General features: G+C 49.0%; 1 protein-coding gene and 1 long non-coding RNA gene across 4 annotated transcripts; one reads left to right on the top strand and one right to left on the bottom strand.

The window, feature by feature from the left end:
- The first annotated feature begins 1,042 nt into the window (after positions 1-1,042).
- On the top strand, positions 1,043-11,926 carry LOC116096879. Of its 3 annotated transcripts, none has more exons than XR_004121144.1 (5): positions 1,043-1,086; positions 8,188-8,364; positions 8,972-9,125; positions 10,490-10,613; positions 11,776-11,926. It is a non-coding gene; the product is annotated as an uncharacterized LOC116096879 (long non-coding RNA). The 3 variants fall into 3 exon arrangements; XR_004121142.1 differs by having other exon boundaries at positions 1,055-1,119; positions 8,167-8,364; XR_004121143.1 differs by having other exon boundaries at positions 1,067-1,086; positions 8,167-8,364.
- On the bottom strand, positions 2,635-4,887 carry LOC116096878. Its single transcript, XM_031379123.1, has 2 exons — positions 4,760-4,887; positions 2,635-3,610 (listed from the first exon to the last, which is right to left on the bottom strand). The coding sequence occupies exon 2, from the start codon at positions 3,558-3,560 to the stop codon at positions 2,703-2,705; it is 858 nt and encodes a 285-aa protein (XP_031234983.1). The 5' UTR covers positions 3,561-3,610; positions 4,760-4,887; the 3' UTR covers positions 2,635-2,702.
- Positions 11,927-15,466: the final 3,540 nt, after the last annotated feature.

The raw sequence follows: 15,466 nt of genomic DNA, 5'->3' as shown, positions 1-15,466 counted from the left end.
CACACCAGCCCCATGCTTCCAAATTCCCACGGCCTTCTGGAGTGCGCTTCTCGCAAACCCACGCTTTGCCAACATACCTCTCTCTCTGGAACCTGGTTGAGTCGCTGCGTGAAGGAAAACACCTCACAAACGTAGTTCAGAATCAACAGGTAACTCCATCACTGGGCACGGTAACTAGCAACCTAATCTTGTAAGCCATATTAAATATAGATCCTTAGATACTGAATCCGCAACCGGGAGCCCTTATTACCTACATATATCCTCCATTATCCTCCAGGCTGTCCCCATCCAAAAGCGCTGATTAGGTTTTATACTTCCCGCTATACATCCACCAACATTATAAAAAGGCTCTACGGTGAGCCAGACTGGGCCGGGCGCTGGTAATGTCAAGGGAGGTGCCCTAGCCAAGGGCCCTGTGCTCCAGTTCAAGGAAACGGGACCATTTTGGAGGTGAGCTTTTCTAGGAAAGTCAGGGCATAGAGTATGCTCTTACGCCTCAGAGCCAGATGAGCGCAGAATCAGGCCAAGATGGTGGCTTTGGGTAGCTGCACAGAGGGCTCCCAAAACAGCTCTTGTTTCTTACCCTAGAGCAGAACGGATTCTGTCCATCTGGGGAACGGGAACTGGTAGGTGTGGATTAAGGGAGCGTCTCATTCTGAGAAGGAGGAGGGACAGGGAATTGAGATTTCTACATGCTGAGCCCTGGACCAAAGGAGGACTCAACATTGGGAGTGAATTCGTGAACTCAGTGGACCAGGAGTTTGATGCCTGCGACTTTTTCTTCCTCCTATCCTTGTGATCTCATGGAGGAGACCCTCGGGCCTGTTACCTTCTCAGCTTGACCACAGGAACTTGCCTAACAGAGGCTTCAGCGGGTCACTGTTGCTTCTAAGGGCAGAAGGACGCTGGGAGCCTCAGAGTTCTGCCTTTTCTCAAGTGACCCCCCCTTCTAGACTCAGAGGTGCTAATGGCTTTCATGTTGCCAGGGAGACAAGGGAGTGTCAATAATAAGGACCAGGTCTCAAGTTTACAGCCGGACAATATTGGGCCCTAAGGTGGGCAATGACTGATGGGAAGCCTAGCAAGGTGACTGGGGATTGTGGGAACTAACCTACTTGTGTAAGTCACTCTTTGTTCTCAGTCCAATAGACACCAGGCTTGGCCTGGGACAAGAGCACACGCTCAGAGGCCCTTCAGAGGCATTGAAAGGTGTTCAGAGGCCCTTCGGTCAGTGAAGCTATACACTAAGCTATAGCTATAGTGAGACCTTAGCTATAATCTAGGGCCTCAGGGTTCCTTAGCCAACAGGACTGAGGAGCTGCTAGGTTCCTTGTGCGGCTGATATCCCTGAATCTAAATTAGCTGGGATCCGAGTCCTCAGTGGCTCAGGCAATATTTTCCCAGATATTCAAGGTAGTTGGGGGGAAGGTCCCCTCATTCTAACCTCACCCTGCCTCACCCAATCCAGATGGACTAACTCAATGACCTCAGAGAGCACCCCAGTGGGGCCACCCTCCCACCTGTGGGAAAGTCTATTCAACACATCTAACACTGCTGTCACAAAGGTCTCTGTGTCTATGTGCAGCAGGTCAAATAATGCCTGGCCCTGGCTCAGTGGCTGCACATCTGTTAACCTAGAAGTGCAGAGTTCTGGGCCAGCATAGGCTCCATGTGAGACCCCCCATCTCAGAGGGAAAGGGGTGCTAAGAACAGGGCCCACTGGGTAGTAATAGTCCTGCTAGAGCTAAACCGGAGACTAACGAGATCCGTGGGCTTCACACATCGTGCACATGGTTTGGTTCAGTCTGCAGGGCCCGTGTCAGTATGATCCTTGTTTCAAACATGCAAAACTCAGGATCTGCTGAGATGGCTCAGCAGGCGCAGACACTCGCTGCTAAGCCTGAGGACCTAAGTTCAATCCCAGTCAGATCCACTAGGAGAAAACTGACTTCTGCAAGTTGTCTGTTGAGTTCCATAGTCACACGCGTATATCACACACACACATATCCATGGTATGCATACACACACTCACACACACACACACACACACACACACACACACACACACACAATAGTACATCTTAGCACCTTGGAGGTAGACGCAAAAAGATCAGTTCTAGATCATCCTTGGCTACATAGAATTTGGGGAAAGCCTGAGCTATAGAAGACCCTTGTGCTGGCTAATTTTTCAGTCAGTTGAGAAAATGCCTCCCTCAGATCAGGCTGTAGGCCATTTTCTTAGTGATTGATGGGGAGGGACCATCCCCTTGTGGGTGGGAATGCTTCAGGCTGGTGGTTCTGGGTCCTATAAACAAGCAGGTTGATCAAGCTATGGTGAGCAAATCAGCCAACGGTACCCCTCCATGGCCTCTGCAGTCAGTTCCTGTCTCCAAATTAGCCCTGAGTTCCTGTCCTGACTTCCTTCAGTGGTGAACAGTGCTGCAGAAGTCTAAGCCAAGCAAACCCTTTTCTCCTCACTTTGCTTTTGCCCATGGCGTTTCATCATAGCAATAGTAACCCTAACTAGAACAACAACAACAAACAACAACAACAAAAGGATTGTTGTGTCAGGAGTTCTAACCTGGGCAACTGAGTTGAGACTCCACTTTGCAGGGGTGAAAAAAAGACCCCCTGTTTTGTCTTATGATAATTTATTTTCCACACAGTGGCCATGTGCTCACTGGACAAAACTGGCATCCAAGTCACCACCAGCCCTCGGGCTTAGGGGTAAGCTCAGGAGCATTCCATCCAGAGCGGATTGCTTCCCAGAACTTGGGCAGACGACCTAAGGAAAAGAACCCATTGCCAAACAGAGGGATCTCTGGCAGTTTTACCCCGGGCCTCTGAGGCATCTCAACATTAAAAGTCTGGTTGATAGGCCGTTGCTGGTAGCTCAAACCAGTGGAACCACCCGTGCACTGCAGGGTTTTGGTGTTCCGAGTGGAAGGGACCAAGCAGTTGTTGGCTAGGGGCTGACTGGCAGTGGCCGTGCTCGTGCTCGTGCTGGGAGTGGAGTAGCTGCGGGGTGGGGGGCGTTCACTCTGGTCCAGGTAGAGGGAGTTAGCAGCTTTTTCCAGGTAGGTGGCTGCCAGCTGAGGCAAGCTCAGCGCTTTGGGGTAGCTGCTGTTGTTGAAAACATTGGTGGATCTGTCCAGGTAGCTGATGCCTTTGATGAGCTGGTCTAAGAAGGTAGGGCTGGAGGGGCATGATGGATGGTCTGTGCAGATCAGGCAGTGAGGGCTGCTATGGTGACTGGTGGGCTTCTTGACCACCTTGGGCCCTCTCATCAGGTGACTTGTCTCTACACACCTGGAGTTGTAAGGGCGGCCCATGCAGATTTTCCCCAAGGGAAGTCCTGAGGAGGTGGAGTTGAAGGACTGCTCGGAGTAGCTGCTGGAGGTGCTTAACTCAGAGCCACTGGGAAGACGGCTCCGTTGGCCCTTGCCGTTGCTCGTATTGGAGTACTGGGTCCAGCCTGGAGTTCGAAGAGGGATGGACTCGTTGTTGGGTTGGCTCAAGCGGTTATAAGTGTTGGACCGGCTTACCTGGCGTCCAGACATCTTTCTGGCTGGGTCAAATTTCTGAGGTGTGACAGCGTTTGGTTGGTTACCTGCCGGAGGGAGAGAGAGAGAGTCAGATCAGCTCCTCGCCACCTCTCTCTCTGATCTTCTCTTCCTGGGTTTCCTCTACGTCCTTTCCCCCTCTTCTTCCAAGCTCAGGACTTCTCCAGTAAGTACAAAAGAGGGGTGAGAGGTGAGGAGAAAGGTGGGGCCATCAAAGTGACCGAGACCTGAAGAGGACAGAAGGAGGGGGCGTAGAGGGGGGCTGCCCTATAGAAAACATGGGGCAGTCTCTTCTTTGAGGCCACATTTCTCAAATTTTAAAACAGGAACCCCCACAAAAGCCAAAATGGCAGTCTCTAATGTTGAATGAAATAGAGACAGGCCTTAGATGACACCCAACAGCTAGCCCACAGGGGTTAACTAGCATACTTCACAGCTCCCTCCCCACACACTATAGACTAGTCCTTTACACTCTGTCCTTTGTCACCTCATGCCCTACATGACTCATTTATTCTTGCTGAGACATAAGGTGGGAAGTAGCTTTCCATTCCCAGCTGACAGCAGCCCCTACTCCCAGCACAAAAGATAGTTCAAAAGGGCTGCCTTAGCCACATAATGAGTTCAAAGCCATCTTGGGCTACATGAGTCTCAAGCCTTTCTGCCACATTGTTTGGTTCTAATCTTCCCTGACAAGATGGGATTTCTTCTTCTGCCCCACTTGAACAGAGAGCAATGAAGTTCCCACTCTTTCTGGTCCTGAAGTAGACATTTTACTCGAGACTAAAACCTAGCTAGGCAAAGATAGGCCTCCTCCATCAAGCCCCTGTCATTTCTTCTTGCCCCGCTTGGGTCTCTGATACTGGCCAGTCCACCACCTCTCCGGGGAGTCTCCCCGACTACTGCCAGCTCCGCCTGGCTTCTGATATTTGTTCAGTACCAACAGGGCAGTGTTTGAGCCCGCCCCACCCAAAAAACAGCTGCAAATCCCTCTCCCTGCCGAGGCCCCTCAGCTGCCCTTGTCTTTTGGGTCTGAAATGGGCGGAATGTCCTGGCCTCTTCCCCATCTGGCCCAACCCCACCTCAACCCCTACTCTAGAAAAACAAGAGACGACTCAGGGCTGCCCCTGCTCAAGTTCCTCTCCTTTCCTGGTTTGTGGGACCCCATTTGCCTGCCATGGGGCTAACTCCTCTCTTACCCTTTCTCTTAGGAGGTAGATGACATAGACCTCCCTGGCTCTCCACTGGGGACACCCTCTATCTGCCGCTCCAGACTGCTGGCCATGTCATAGAATCATGGAATCCTAAGGTAGTGAATGGCCTTCTGGGGTCATTCCGACCAGGCCCCAACCTCAGGGGCAAGAACTGCTAGCAACCTACCAGAACAGATGGGCCCTATTTCTAAAGAATCCAGCCTAACATGGCTGTTTTTGTTGTTGTGTTGTTGTTTTTGTTTGTTTGTTTTTTCAGTATTCTTTGTCTCTCTTGTGTTGAGCTGAAAGAATTGTGCTAGCCCAGACACACCTCTGGCTGGCTACACACAGCATCATTTATCCTTCCTGTTGGGCCTCCTCCAAGCGCTGTCCTTGGGGGGATCCCATTCTAGGGGGCTGAGAGCAGTCAGCAGTTCTCTGTAGAGTACCTTCAGTGTGTCAGGCTTGGGATGGAGTGTGAAGTCTTTTCAGGAACGGGTCTCAGTACTCCTTCCTGAATCTCATAGCCCCAACTGGGTCTGGGTCCCCGGGACGTATCCAGTGAGCGAGTGCCGAGCCAACAGCCCACATCCTCCCTGAGATCTTGTGGTGTTTCCCAGGAAGAGTGTCTCTCCATCCCATTTTACCTCACTTTCAGTTTGGTTCTGGGTGGATTGATTAGGTTTCTGACTGAGATGTGGCAGTTTCTCCTTACCTGAGCCTGGCAAAGAGAGAGTCCAGTCAGCTCTGGCTCCCTCCCTCCCTCTGATCTTCTCTTCATGAGCTTCCTCTGTTTCCCTTTCCCTCACCTTCCATGCTCAGGACTTCTCCAGAAAATACAAAAGAGGGGTGAGAGATGAGGGAGAAGATAGGACCGGCAGAGTGTCCAAGATCTGATAGGACCTGTCCTTTGCTTGTTTAACACTTGGGATTTCAGCCCCAGCACCACCGAAATCAAAAAGGGGGAAGACTGGGGTACAGCTTGGTGGTTCAGGGCTTCGTGAGCACATATAAGACTTGAGTTCAAATGCCAGCACTGGAAAGTCAATCTCTCTCATATAATGTGTGTATGCTGCACATGTGCATGCATGTGCATGTGTGTGTGTGCACGCACACTCGCGAGTATGAGTGTGTGTAGCATGCATATAATATATACTTTACGTGTATATATAATGTGTGTCAAAATATATTCTCTTTCTCTATATACACTCTATAAACAAATATATATACAATGTTTATATAATGTATATATTACATATATTTTATGCATGTGTATTGGTGTGTATATTATATATATGTGTGTATATATATACATATATATATATATATGAAACTTAGATGACATGTCCTCTCTCTCTTTTTTTAAAAGATTTATTTATTTATTATATGTAAGTACACTGTAGCTCTTTTCAGACACACCAGAAGAGGGCGTCAGATCTCATTACGGGTGGTTGTGAGCCATCATGTGGTTGCTGGGATTTGAACTCATGACCTTCCGAAGAACAATCGGTGCTCTTCCCCGCTGGGCCATCTCACCAGCCCGTCCTCTCTCTTTTTCATTTTATTTTCTGTGTGTGCTTACATGTGGACATGTACACACCTTAGTGGAGATCAGAGGGCAGCTTATAGGAGTCGCCGTTTCTCTGCTTTACCCATGTGAGTGTCAAGAATTAATCTTGGCCGGGCGTGGTGGCGCACGCCTTTAATCCCAGCACTTGGGAGGCAGAGACAGGTGGATTTCTGAGTTCGAGGCCAGCCTGGTCTACAGAGTGAGCTCCAGGACAGCCAGGGCTATACAGAGAAACCCTGTCTCGAAAAACCAAAAAAAAAAAAAAAAAAAAAAAAAAAAAAAAAAAAAAAAAAAAAAAAAAAAAAAAAAGAATTAATCTTGGTTCATCTGGCTTGGAAAGCAAGCCTCTTCAGAGAACTATCTTTCTGGTCCCCACATGTTCTCCATTCAAATTCTCTAATTAAACATTGTATCAAAAAAAAAAACCCACATTGTATCCACATTTGGCACTTAAGTCACGCACATATACATTCCTACCTCAGCAAGTTGTAGAGGACAGCAGTGTTTGTGCTCGAAGGCTTCAATGTGCATCGCTTCCCCCTGAGAGGGCACAGGTACTCTCTGACCCCCCACGGGCTCCTGATCCAGGATATTGAACATTGACCTAGAGCCTCTATTAAGCAGACGGTTCTACTGTGGACCACTTTCCTAGAGCATAGCCTACACTACCATCCCAATCCAAGAGACCCTCACAATCATGCCTGTTGATATTTCCTCATAGAAGGAAGGAACAAGGGAGGGTCATTGGACCCTCACCCAAGGTTTTAGCCATCCAGCCGGTGCTCTCCCAGCTGCATGTGATTCTGTCCCAGGGATGTGTGGTCTTGAGTGGGACTAGTGTACACAAAACCAGAAGTTTAACTAAACAGCTGTGGGAGGTCGCCACCAGTGCTGGAGTGAGATTTTTCAGATACGTGGCTTTTGGGGGGTTACCCACACTCCTGTAAGTCACCCCTCTCCCAGGTCTCTATAAAAGCCAACCAATTCATTGGTTCTTCAGTCTAACCTTGGATGGACTTGCTTCTTCTTCTTCTTCTTCTTTTTTTTTTTTTTTTTTTTTTTTTTTTTTTTTTTTTTTTTTTTTTGGTTTTTCGAGACAGGGTTTCTCTGTATATCCCTGGCTGTCCTAGAGCTCACTTTGTAGACCAGGCTGGCTTCGAACTCAGAAATCCGCCTGCTTCTGCCTCCCAAGTGCTGGTATTAAAGGCATGTGCCACCACCGCCCTGCGAGCTGCTTCTTTTGTTGGTCATTGGTACCCTAGCTAGGGTGAGAAATGTTCAAGTCTCCCCAGGAGACGTTAACCCATTAATTTACCCAAAGGTGGATTTTACCAGTTGCCCCTCAAATATCCATCTTGACCAGAATGATGCATACTCCCTCAGTTTGGAAAAAACCCCCTTCTCTACTCTCTGTGTGTATGTGTGTGTTTGTACATGCTCATGTATACATGCACATACATGTTCATGTCTGTGCATGTGTGTACATGTTTGTGTGTGTGTGTGTACATCTTCATGGGTGTGTGCATGTTTGGACGCTGGAGGCTGATGGTAGATGTCTGGTGTCCTCCTTTATCACTTCCTATGTTACATTTTTTTAGGGCAGGGCATCCCACGGAACCTGAAGCTTATCAGTTTGTTAAGGTTAGGTGGCCAGCAAACTCCAGAGAGGCTCCACGGTGCTGGGTTGCTGGGGATCCAGATCTCAGTCCCTCATTCTTGCAAGCTCTTTACTAACAGACACATCTTGCCAGACTCTTGCCCCCTTCCTTCATCATTGATGGTCCTGACAGTTTAGAATAGAACCCACTAGTTACTGGCTGAATGTTGTCCAATTTCCATCCAGCCCATGTTTCCTAATGACCAGATCGTGGATTGCAAGTCACTGTCACCCAGTGTCTTGCGACCTTGTTGGTGTTCAGTTGTTGAGAACTAAGAACCTTCTGCCTCTGGATGGGAGTCAGCTAAACAGGGCACAAAGATGAGGGACTCAGAGGCTCCCCACAGACGAAGAGCAGTGTGGAGAACTCAGCGTGTGAACAAGGTGAGTGGTGGCCATTCTCTTCTGAGGCCTTAGCCAGGGCTGGGTACAACGCTGGGCTGGGGACCGGGAGGCCCGGCAGGCGGGCAGCCAGCTGAGGGTTGGGCCTCTGGGCTGTTTGTCTAAATGGTATCCAAGCACAAAGATCACTGGCCATTTCTGGCCGAGGCAGAGCAGCACTGGAAATAGCTGTAGGATTATTTCGGGAGGAATGTGCTGTTTCTCCATCTTCCCAGAAAGCCAGGCCATGCCCTAGGAAGATCAGCAAAGTACCTCTACGGTGCCCCACTCTATGGGACCTTCAGGTCAGCTGGCGACTCACAGAGACCTTCAGTCAGAGGGGGACAAGAAGGACTAAAATCCTTCTTTGTTGATGGAAGAGGGTTGGCTTTGAGATCCTAGCCCAGGTTGGACCCATTAGCGCCCAGCAGCAGCATTTAAGGACATTGTTTGTCCTCTTACCGGCCCATTCCCAAAAGGCCGACCCTATGGGATCAATCCTACTGTATATATAATAGGACCTGATACCATTTTGCCAGCTGCCGCATATCCATCCACCCTCTTACTTAATCTTCACAGAACCCCTCTAAAGTAGGTATTTTGTTTTCAGATGAAGTCATTGGCAGTCCAGAGAGGGAGCGGGACTTGCCAGCGCATGCCCAGCAGGCCAGAATTAAGACCATACCTTCTGGGCTCAGAGAGGGGGCTAGAGGCTGAAGTGGTGAAGGAGGAAGAGGAGCGGGTTACTTTTTCATTAAGGAGATGTAAGGCAAGTGATCCTGTGAATGAATTCGCTTTGGGAGGGGAGGCCAAAGTGTCCAGGAACTGTAACTGTACTCCACACTGATCCTTAGCCTCTGCCATCAGCCCTGGCCTACAGCTCTCCCAGCTTAGTACCTCAGTACTAAGTACTTAGTACTCCTGGCACTCAGAATGCCCAGGATGGAGGAGACATCCCACCCTGCACAGTCTATAGCTACAGTCTTGACCCTTTGCCTCGCCTGGACCACCTCCAGCCTTGGCTTCTTAGCTCCAAAGCCAAACCAGCTACAATCTGTGGCCTTTCAATAACTCTTGCCCCTCCCACTCTCTCCCTCCTCACTTGACTCCCCTCCTCTGTCCTATCAATAACCCCACCTTTCCTGTTCCCTTCTAAACCCAAGAGGTCCCCTTCTCCACGCCCTGCCCCTAGGCACAACTATTCCAGGCTATCTCACTCCTCTGGGGTCCCTCAGGATCCTGCGAGCACCTTGTCTCCTGCGACTACTCCTGATCCATCAGATCGTGTAGTCCGCACATTAACCCCTCACTTGCCATGCAGTTTCTTCATAGGCAGCTTCTCCTGCCCCGCTGGAGGTCTGAGAGGAGGGGTGGCATGTCCTCTATGAGTCTTCACTTCGTGACTCTGGGAAACATCATGCGCTAACAAGTTCAGCTCAGCAGCCACATGTGTGTGACAGCCATCAAGGGACAGCTAGAGGCACGAAAGTCTTGGTGCTTCCATCACGCCTGAAGGGCATCTGTGCCCGGCCTCCGATGACTGCCTGGCAGTGGGCCACCCCTGAATCCCTACCTGGCATGAAGCCAGCCTGCCCGCAGCACGATAAATCTCTCCTGGGCCAGGAATTCTGCTCTCCCCACTCCCTATGCCGCCTGCAGCATTCTACCCACCGGGGTGCATGAGTCATGCACCCTCCAACCCCCAGCACCCCCAGGAAAAAGGCCCCTCGTTTGTACCTATTGCCAAAAACAGTGCTTCCCCAAGCCCACGTGTGGCAGGTACAGGCCAGGACAAGTTCCAACTCAGGAGGTCTAGGACGGGTGGGGCTTGGCCAGGACCTCAGCCAACAACAGCTCCCTCCTGCCAAGCTGCTACAGGGCTTTGGAGGCAGAGCCACCAATCTGGGAGGTGTCTGGGAAAGTCCGTCTAGGGGAAGATGGTCACAAATACATTTGTGTGCATGTTGCCCTGAGAGAGGTCGGTGCAGGAGGAAGAGGAGGAGGAAGAGGAGGAGGAGGTAGGTGCTGAGCTCTGAGAAGGGTAGATGAGTTTCTAGAGCTCTCAGTCTCCTAGTCTGTAAAATGGGCAGTAGGGTGGCTAGTGAGCATGTCCAAATTGCTGTAACAGCAAATGTTTGCAAGATGTCCAGGCTCAGATCCGAAGCTTCCACCAACGCACCAGCTGCCTGCTGTAGCAACGGCGGCCTGGCCTGGAGCTGGCTGGAGCCAGTTGTTCAACATTCTGGAATTTGGTGAGCTGTTTTCTTTTGTTTGCTTCTTCTTCTTCTCCTTCTCCTTCTCCTTCTCCTTCTCCTTCTCCTTCTCCTTCTCCTTCTCCTTCTCCTTCTTCTTCTTCTTCTTCTTCTTTTTTAAATAAGGTCTCAAAATGTGGTCTCTGCCTGCTGAGTACCAGGATAAGAGATATGCACCACCAGGCCGGGTGTGGTAGGCTGTTGTTAAGCATGGGTAGTCTACAGCCAAGCACAACGGGAACCTTCACCCCAGGAACTAGCATGTGTGACAAATTAAGACTTTCCTTTGAGATTCTGTTGCCAGCACAGCACTGAAGCAGGGGACCCTGGCCAAATGACCGCCCTTTTGAACTTGTGTTTCCTCAGCTAGGAAAACCACAATAATAATGTTATAACAGACCTATGCATGTACACACACAAACATGAGTGTGCACACTCACACACATGTCCTGGATCCTATGCTAAGTCTTATGTGTCAGTTCATTTCTTTCTTATTCCAACCTTATAACTGGGAATGGAGTGTGTCCAGGCTGCTGCTCATGGGCTTCAGGAACCTCAGGATGGCTAGGAATGTGACCCAGCACAAGATCAGAAACTTAAAACATGAGATTCGCTCTGCCTTCCTTCCTTCCTTTCTTTCTTTCTTTCTTTCTTTCTTTCTTTCTTTCTTCCTTTCTTCCTTTCTTTCTTTTTTTTTCAAGGCTGGGTTTTTCTCCTTTGTTTCTTTCTTTGTTTCTTTGTTCCTTCCTTCCTTCCTTTTTTAAAACCTTGATTATGGGGGCTGAAGAGATGACTCAGTGATTAAGAGCATCGTCTGCTCTTCCAGAGGTCCTGAGTTCAATTCCCATGGTGGCTCACAACCATCTGTAATGGGATCTGATGCCCTCTTCTAGTGTGTCTGAAGACAGCTACAATGTACTCACATACATAAAGTAAATACATAAACAAATAAATAGATAAATAAAGCCTTGATTATGCAGTTCTCAAACTTTGTAGATGGCCAGGCAGTGCCACAGTGTAAAAAGGCTGAACACACTTGAATATTAACAGTGAAGATTTGCTGAAAAACTGAAGGGCAGGCATGCGGTAACTGGCCTAAAGGAACCTGGCTCAATTCAGCCCCTGATTTCTCTCTACTCTCTCTACAACCTTGTCCTTATAGGCATTCATGAAAACCATCAGCAACTCCAGTTCCAGCAGATCTGATGTCCTCTTCTGGCCTCCGTGGGCACTGCATGCACATGTATGATGCACAAACATGTATGCCAGCACAATACTGGCATATATAAAATAAACACTCAGAAGAAGATAGACATTTGTATTTTGGTTCTTTGAGACAGGGTATCACGGGATTAAAAATGTTAATTTACGCTTATTTATTTATGTATACATGTGTGTGTGCCTTTGTGTGTTGTGTGCATGTGTATGTGTGTAGGCATGTGCCTTCCACAGTACAAATGTGAAGGTCAGAGGACCACTTAAGTCAGTTTCACTTTCTACCACATAGGTTCCAGGGATTACACTCAGATTGTCAGGTTTACAGGGAAAGTACCTTTACTTTCTGAGCCATCTCCCAGGCCCTATTTGTTTACTTACTTGTTTTGAGACAAGGTCTCGTATATCCTGAGCTAGCTTTCAAGTCACTATGCAACGAAGGATGACCTTGAACTCCTGCTTCTCCCACCTCTGACATGCTGAGATTAGAGGTATGCATCACCATGCTTTATGAAAAGCTGGGGACTGAACCTGGGACTTCGTGCATGTTAGGCAAGCACTCCAGCCACTGGGCAGCATCTCCAGCCCTCACAACTTTAATTAAAGAAAGATCGAATCTGGGGATGGTAGCATACCCCTTCGATCCCATCACTGTAGAAGGCAGAGGCAGACCTCTGTGAGATTGAAATCAGCCTGGTCTACAGAGGGAGTTCAAAGACAGCCAGGGATATGAAGGGAGACCCTGTCTACAAGCGGGGGAGGATGGCATCTGGCTTGTGTTAGACAATGAGACCCCAGTCACTGGCAGAGGGCACATGGGGTAGTGGTTCCCAATGGGCTGGTTGGTATTCTATAAGCATTTCTGTACACTTTGGCTTCTCATGATACATTTGGAGAGAGAGGGAGAAAGAGGGGTAGAGAGAGAGAAAAGGAGGAGGAGAGATTAGAAGAAAAGAAGGGAAGAAGGATGGAAGGAAGGACAGAGGGAAGGAACGCAAGCAGGCAATAGAAGAAATCAAGAAGCCGGGCTGTGGTGGTGCACGCATTTAATCCCAGCACTTGGGAGGCAGAGGCTGGCAGATTTCTGAGTTCAAGGCCAGCCTGGTCTACAGAGTGAGTTCCAGGACAGCCAGGGCTACACAGAGAAACCCTGTCTCAAAAAACCAAATAAATAAATAAATAAAATAAAATAAAAATAAAAAACAAAAACCAAAAAAACCCAGAGGTTTGCTTCTTACAGTTGTGGAGGCTAGAGAAACCAAGGTTGAAATGGCAGCGCAGGTGAGGCCTTCTGACTGCATTATCAACCAACACGGTAATATTAGGGGGAGGTGATCACAGGTTTGAGGACAAGTCTCTGTGGAGAGAGCCTTGTGACTTCATCCATTCTTGTCTTCTCTTCTCTCTTCCTCTCTCTCTCTCTTGTTCTCTCACTCTCGTTCTCCCTTTTTTTTGTTTTTTGTTTTTTTGTTTGTTTTTTGGCTTTTTCGAGACAGGGTTTCTCTGTGTAGCCCTGGCTGTCCTGGAACTCACTCTGTAGACCAGGCTGGCCTGGAACTCAGAAATCTGCCTGCCTCTGCCTCCCAAGTGCTGGGATTAAAGGCGTGCGCCACTACTGCCAGGCTCTCTGTTTTGTTTTGTTTTGTTTTGTTTTCTATATAGCCCTGACTGTCTGGAAACTCGCTCTGTAGAGCAGGCTGGCTTGGAACTCAGAGATTGGAACCTGCCCCTGCCTCCTGAGTACTGGGACTAAGGCGTGCCCCACCCACCACTGCCCAATAACCTCACACAATCCCAATGACATCCTAATGGTCTGACCTCCAAACACCAACATATGAATGTGGGGATTAAGTGTACAACACATGATTCTTGGGCGCTGGCACCTTCAACATAGATAGTTTTTGCTTTCTTTGTACCACACTCACAGTAGTGTGTCTTACGCGCTTATTTTTGTATATCATCTTCCTGCTGAGAGCCACTGAGGACTTGGGAGGCACTCCTGTATCTCCAGTGTCCAGGACAGACATTAGCACTTAGGAAAGACAGAATGAAAGACATGGCTGCCAAGCCATGTCGTGGAATACGGCCACCACCCGGCTTGGAGTCTGTGTTGAGGCTCCCTGTCAGGGAGGCTGGGATCTCAACTTCCTGGAACTACCTTGGTTCCACTTCTTGAGTCAGAAGCCTTGTCCTCGCCTGGCTCCATTATCTTACCACTGACCATCCACCAGGAGAGTTCAGGGAACATAGCTAAAGACAGGAAACCTGCCTCAGGCTTGCCCTGGGCCTAAGTTCTGAGCTCCCCTTGGTCCCCTCTTTAGCCCTGTATGTCCCATCAGCCAGGGCTAAACATCAAACACTAAATCATCCTGTTGGTCATGGAAAGCTGCTGGGTCAGGCTACCTGGGTTTGTTCTCATCTCTGCTTCTTAAGTGGTAGGTGGGGGGCGGCTTCCTGGCCAGTAGGGGCTTCCCCTCACCTCCCTGCCTCCCTGAGTCTCATCCTGCTCCCTACTCAGGGTTGATGTAGGGTTCCAAACAGCAAAGGTTTGTTTAATTCCCTTCCTGTTTCATTTTGAAGGACTCAAAACAAGTTCAGCTTCTAGATACAGTAGCCACCTGCAGCCTGCAGCTGTGGCCAGCCCCACCCCCTCCCTTCCTGGCTGGCATCATCTGTTTTTTTTGTTTTTTGTTTTTTAAGACTTAATTTATTTTATGTATGTGAGTACACTGTTGCTGTCTCCAGACAGTGGAGGCATCAGATCTCATTACAGATGGTTGTGAGCCACCATGTGGTTGCTGGGAATTGAACTCAGGACCTCTGAAGAGCAGACGGTGCTCTTAACCTACTGAGCCATCTCTCTAGCCCCCCCGCCCCCCATCATCTGGTCTTTGATTATCTTCTTATGCATATTTACCCCACTCCTACCCTTGCTATATGCGGCACAGCACTGATTCGCGTGCATGCAAACGGTCCCTGTATTTTGACATCTACTGGGGGCATTACTCAGTCATTTCTTTTTCTGGTCCGTGGAATGCTTCTGAGAAATGCCTGTAAGCATACAGGTGGCTCTAGCTGAGCGAGGTGAAGTGTCCAGTGCTGTGCTCAGCATGGGTACCCCAACCCAGCCTTCTGTCATATGGATTCAAGCTGCTTCCAACCAGGATGTGCACTTACTGTCCTCGTTTGCTTTTTGAGACAAGGTCTCATGGAGCTCAGGTTGCCCACCAATTCCCTACATCAGCAAGTATGACTTTCATCTTCCGATCTTTCTACCTCTGCCTCTTTCCCCCAAGTGTTGACATCCCAGGTGTACATCACCATACCTTACTCAATTTAGCCTCCGTGAGTAAATCGAGAGACCTTTTACCTCCCTCAAACACTTTACAGAAATCCAGTTGAAAATTCCTGGAGACGACTGTGGCTCTTGGGCACCCCCTGCTGGTCACTCGGATATTACATCAGAGTTGGATAATTCCAGATGCCCATCCCAAAGGAGATGCTGCTCCACTTCCACTGCAATGTCTACCCTCAAGTCCACCTTAGGTACCTCTAAGAATGGGGCTCTTGGAGAAAATTCTTAGCATCTCAGCTAACTGGCAGAGTAAAAAGCAATGCATGCCAGGCGGTGGTGGCAG

Source organism: Mastomys coucha, unplaced genomic scaffold (assembly GCF_008632895.1).
Source record: "Mastomys coucha isolate ucsf_1 unplaced genomic scaffold, UCSF_Mcou_1 pScaffold18, whole genome shotgun sequence".
Taxonomy (NCBI): domain Eukaryota; kingdom Metazoa; phylum Chordata; class Mammalia; order Rodentia; family Muridae; genus Mastomys; species Mastomys coucha.
This window is presented reverse-complemented; position numbering and strand designations above follow the sequence as displayed.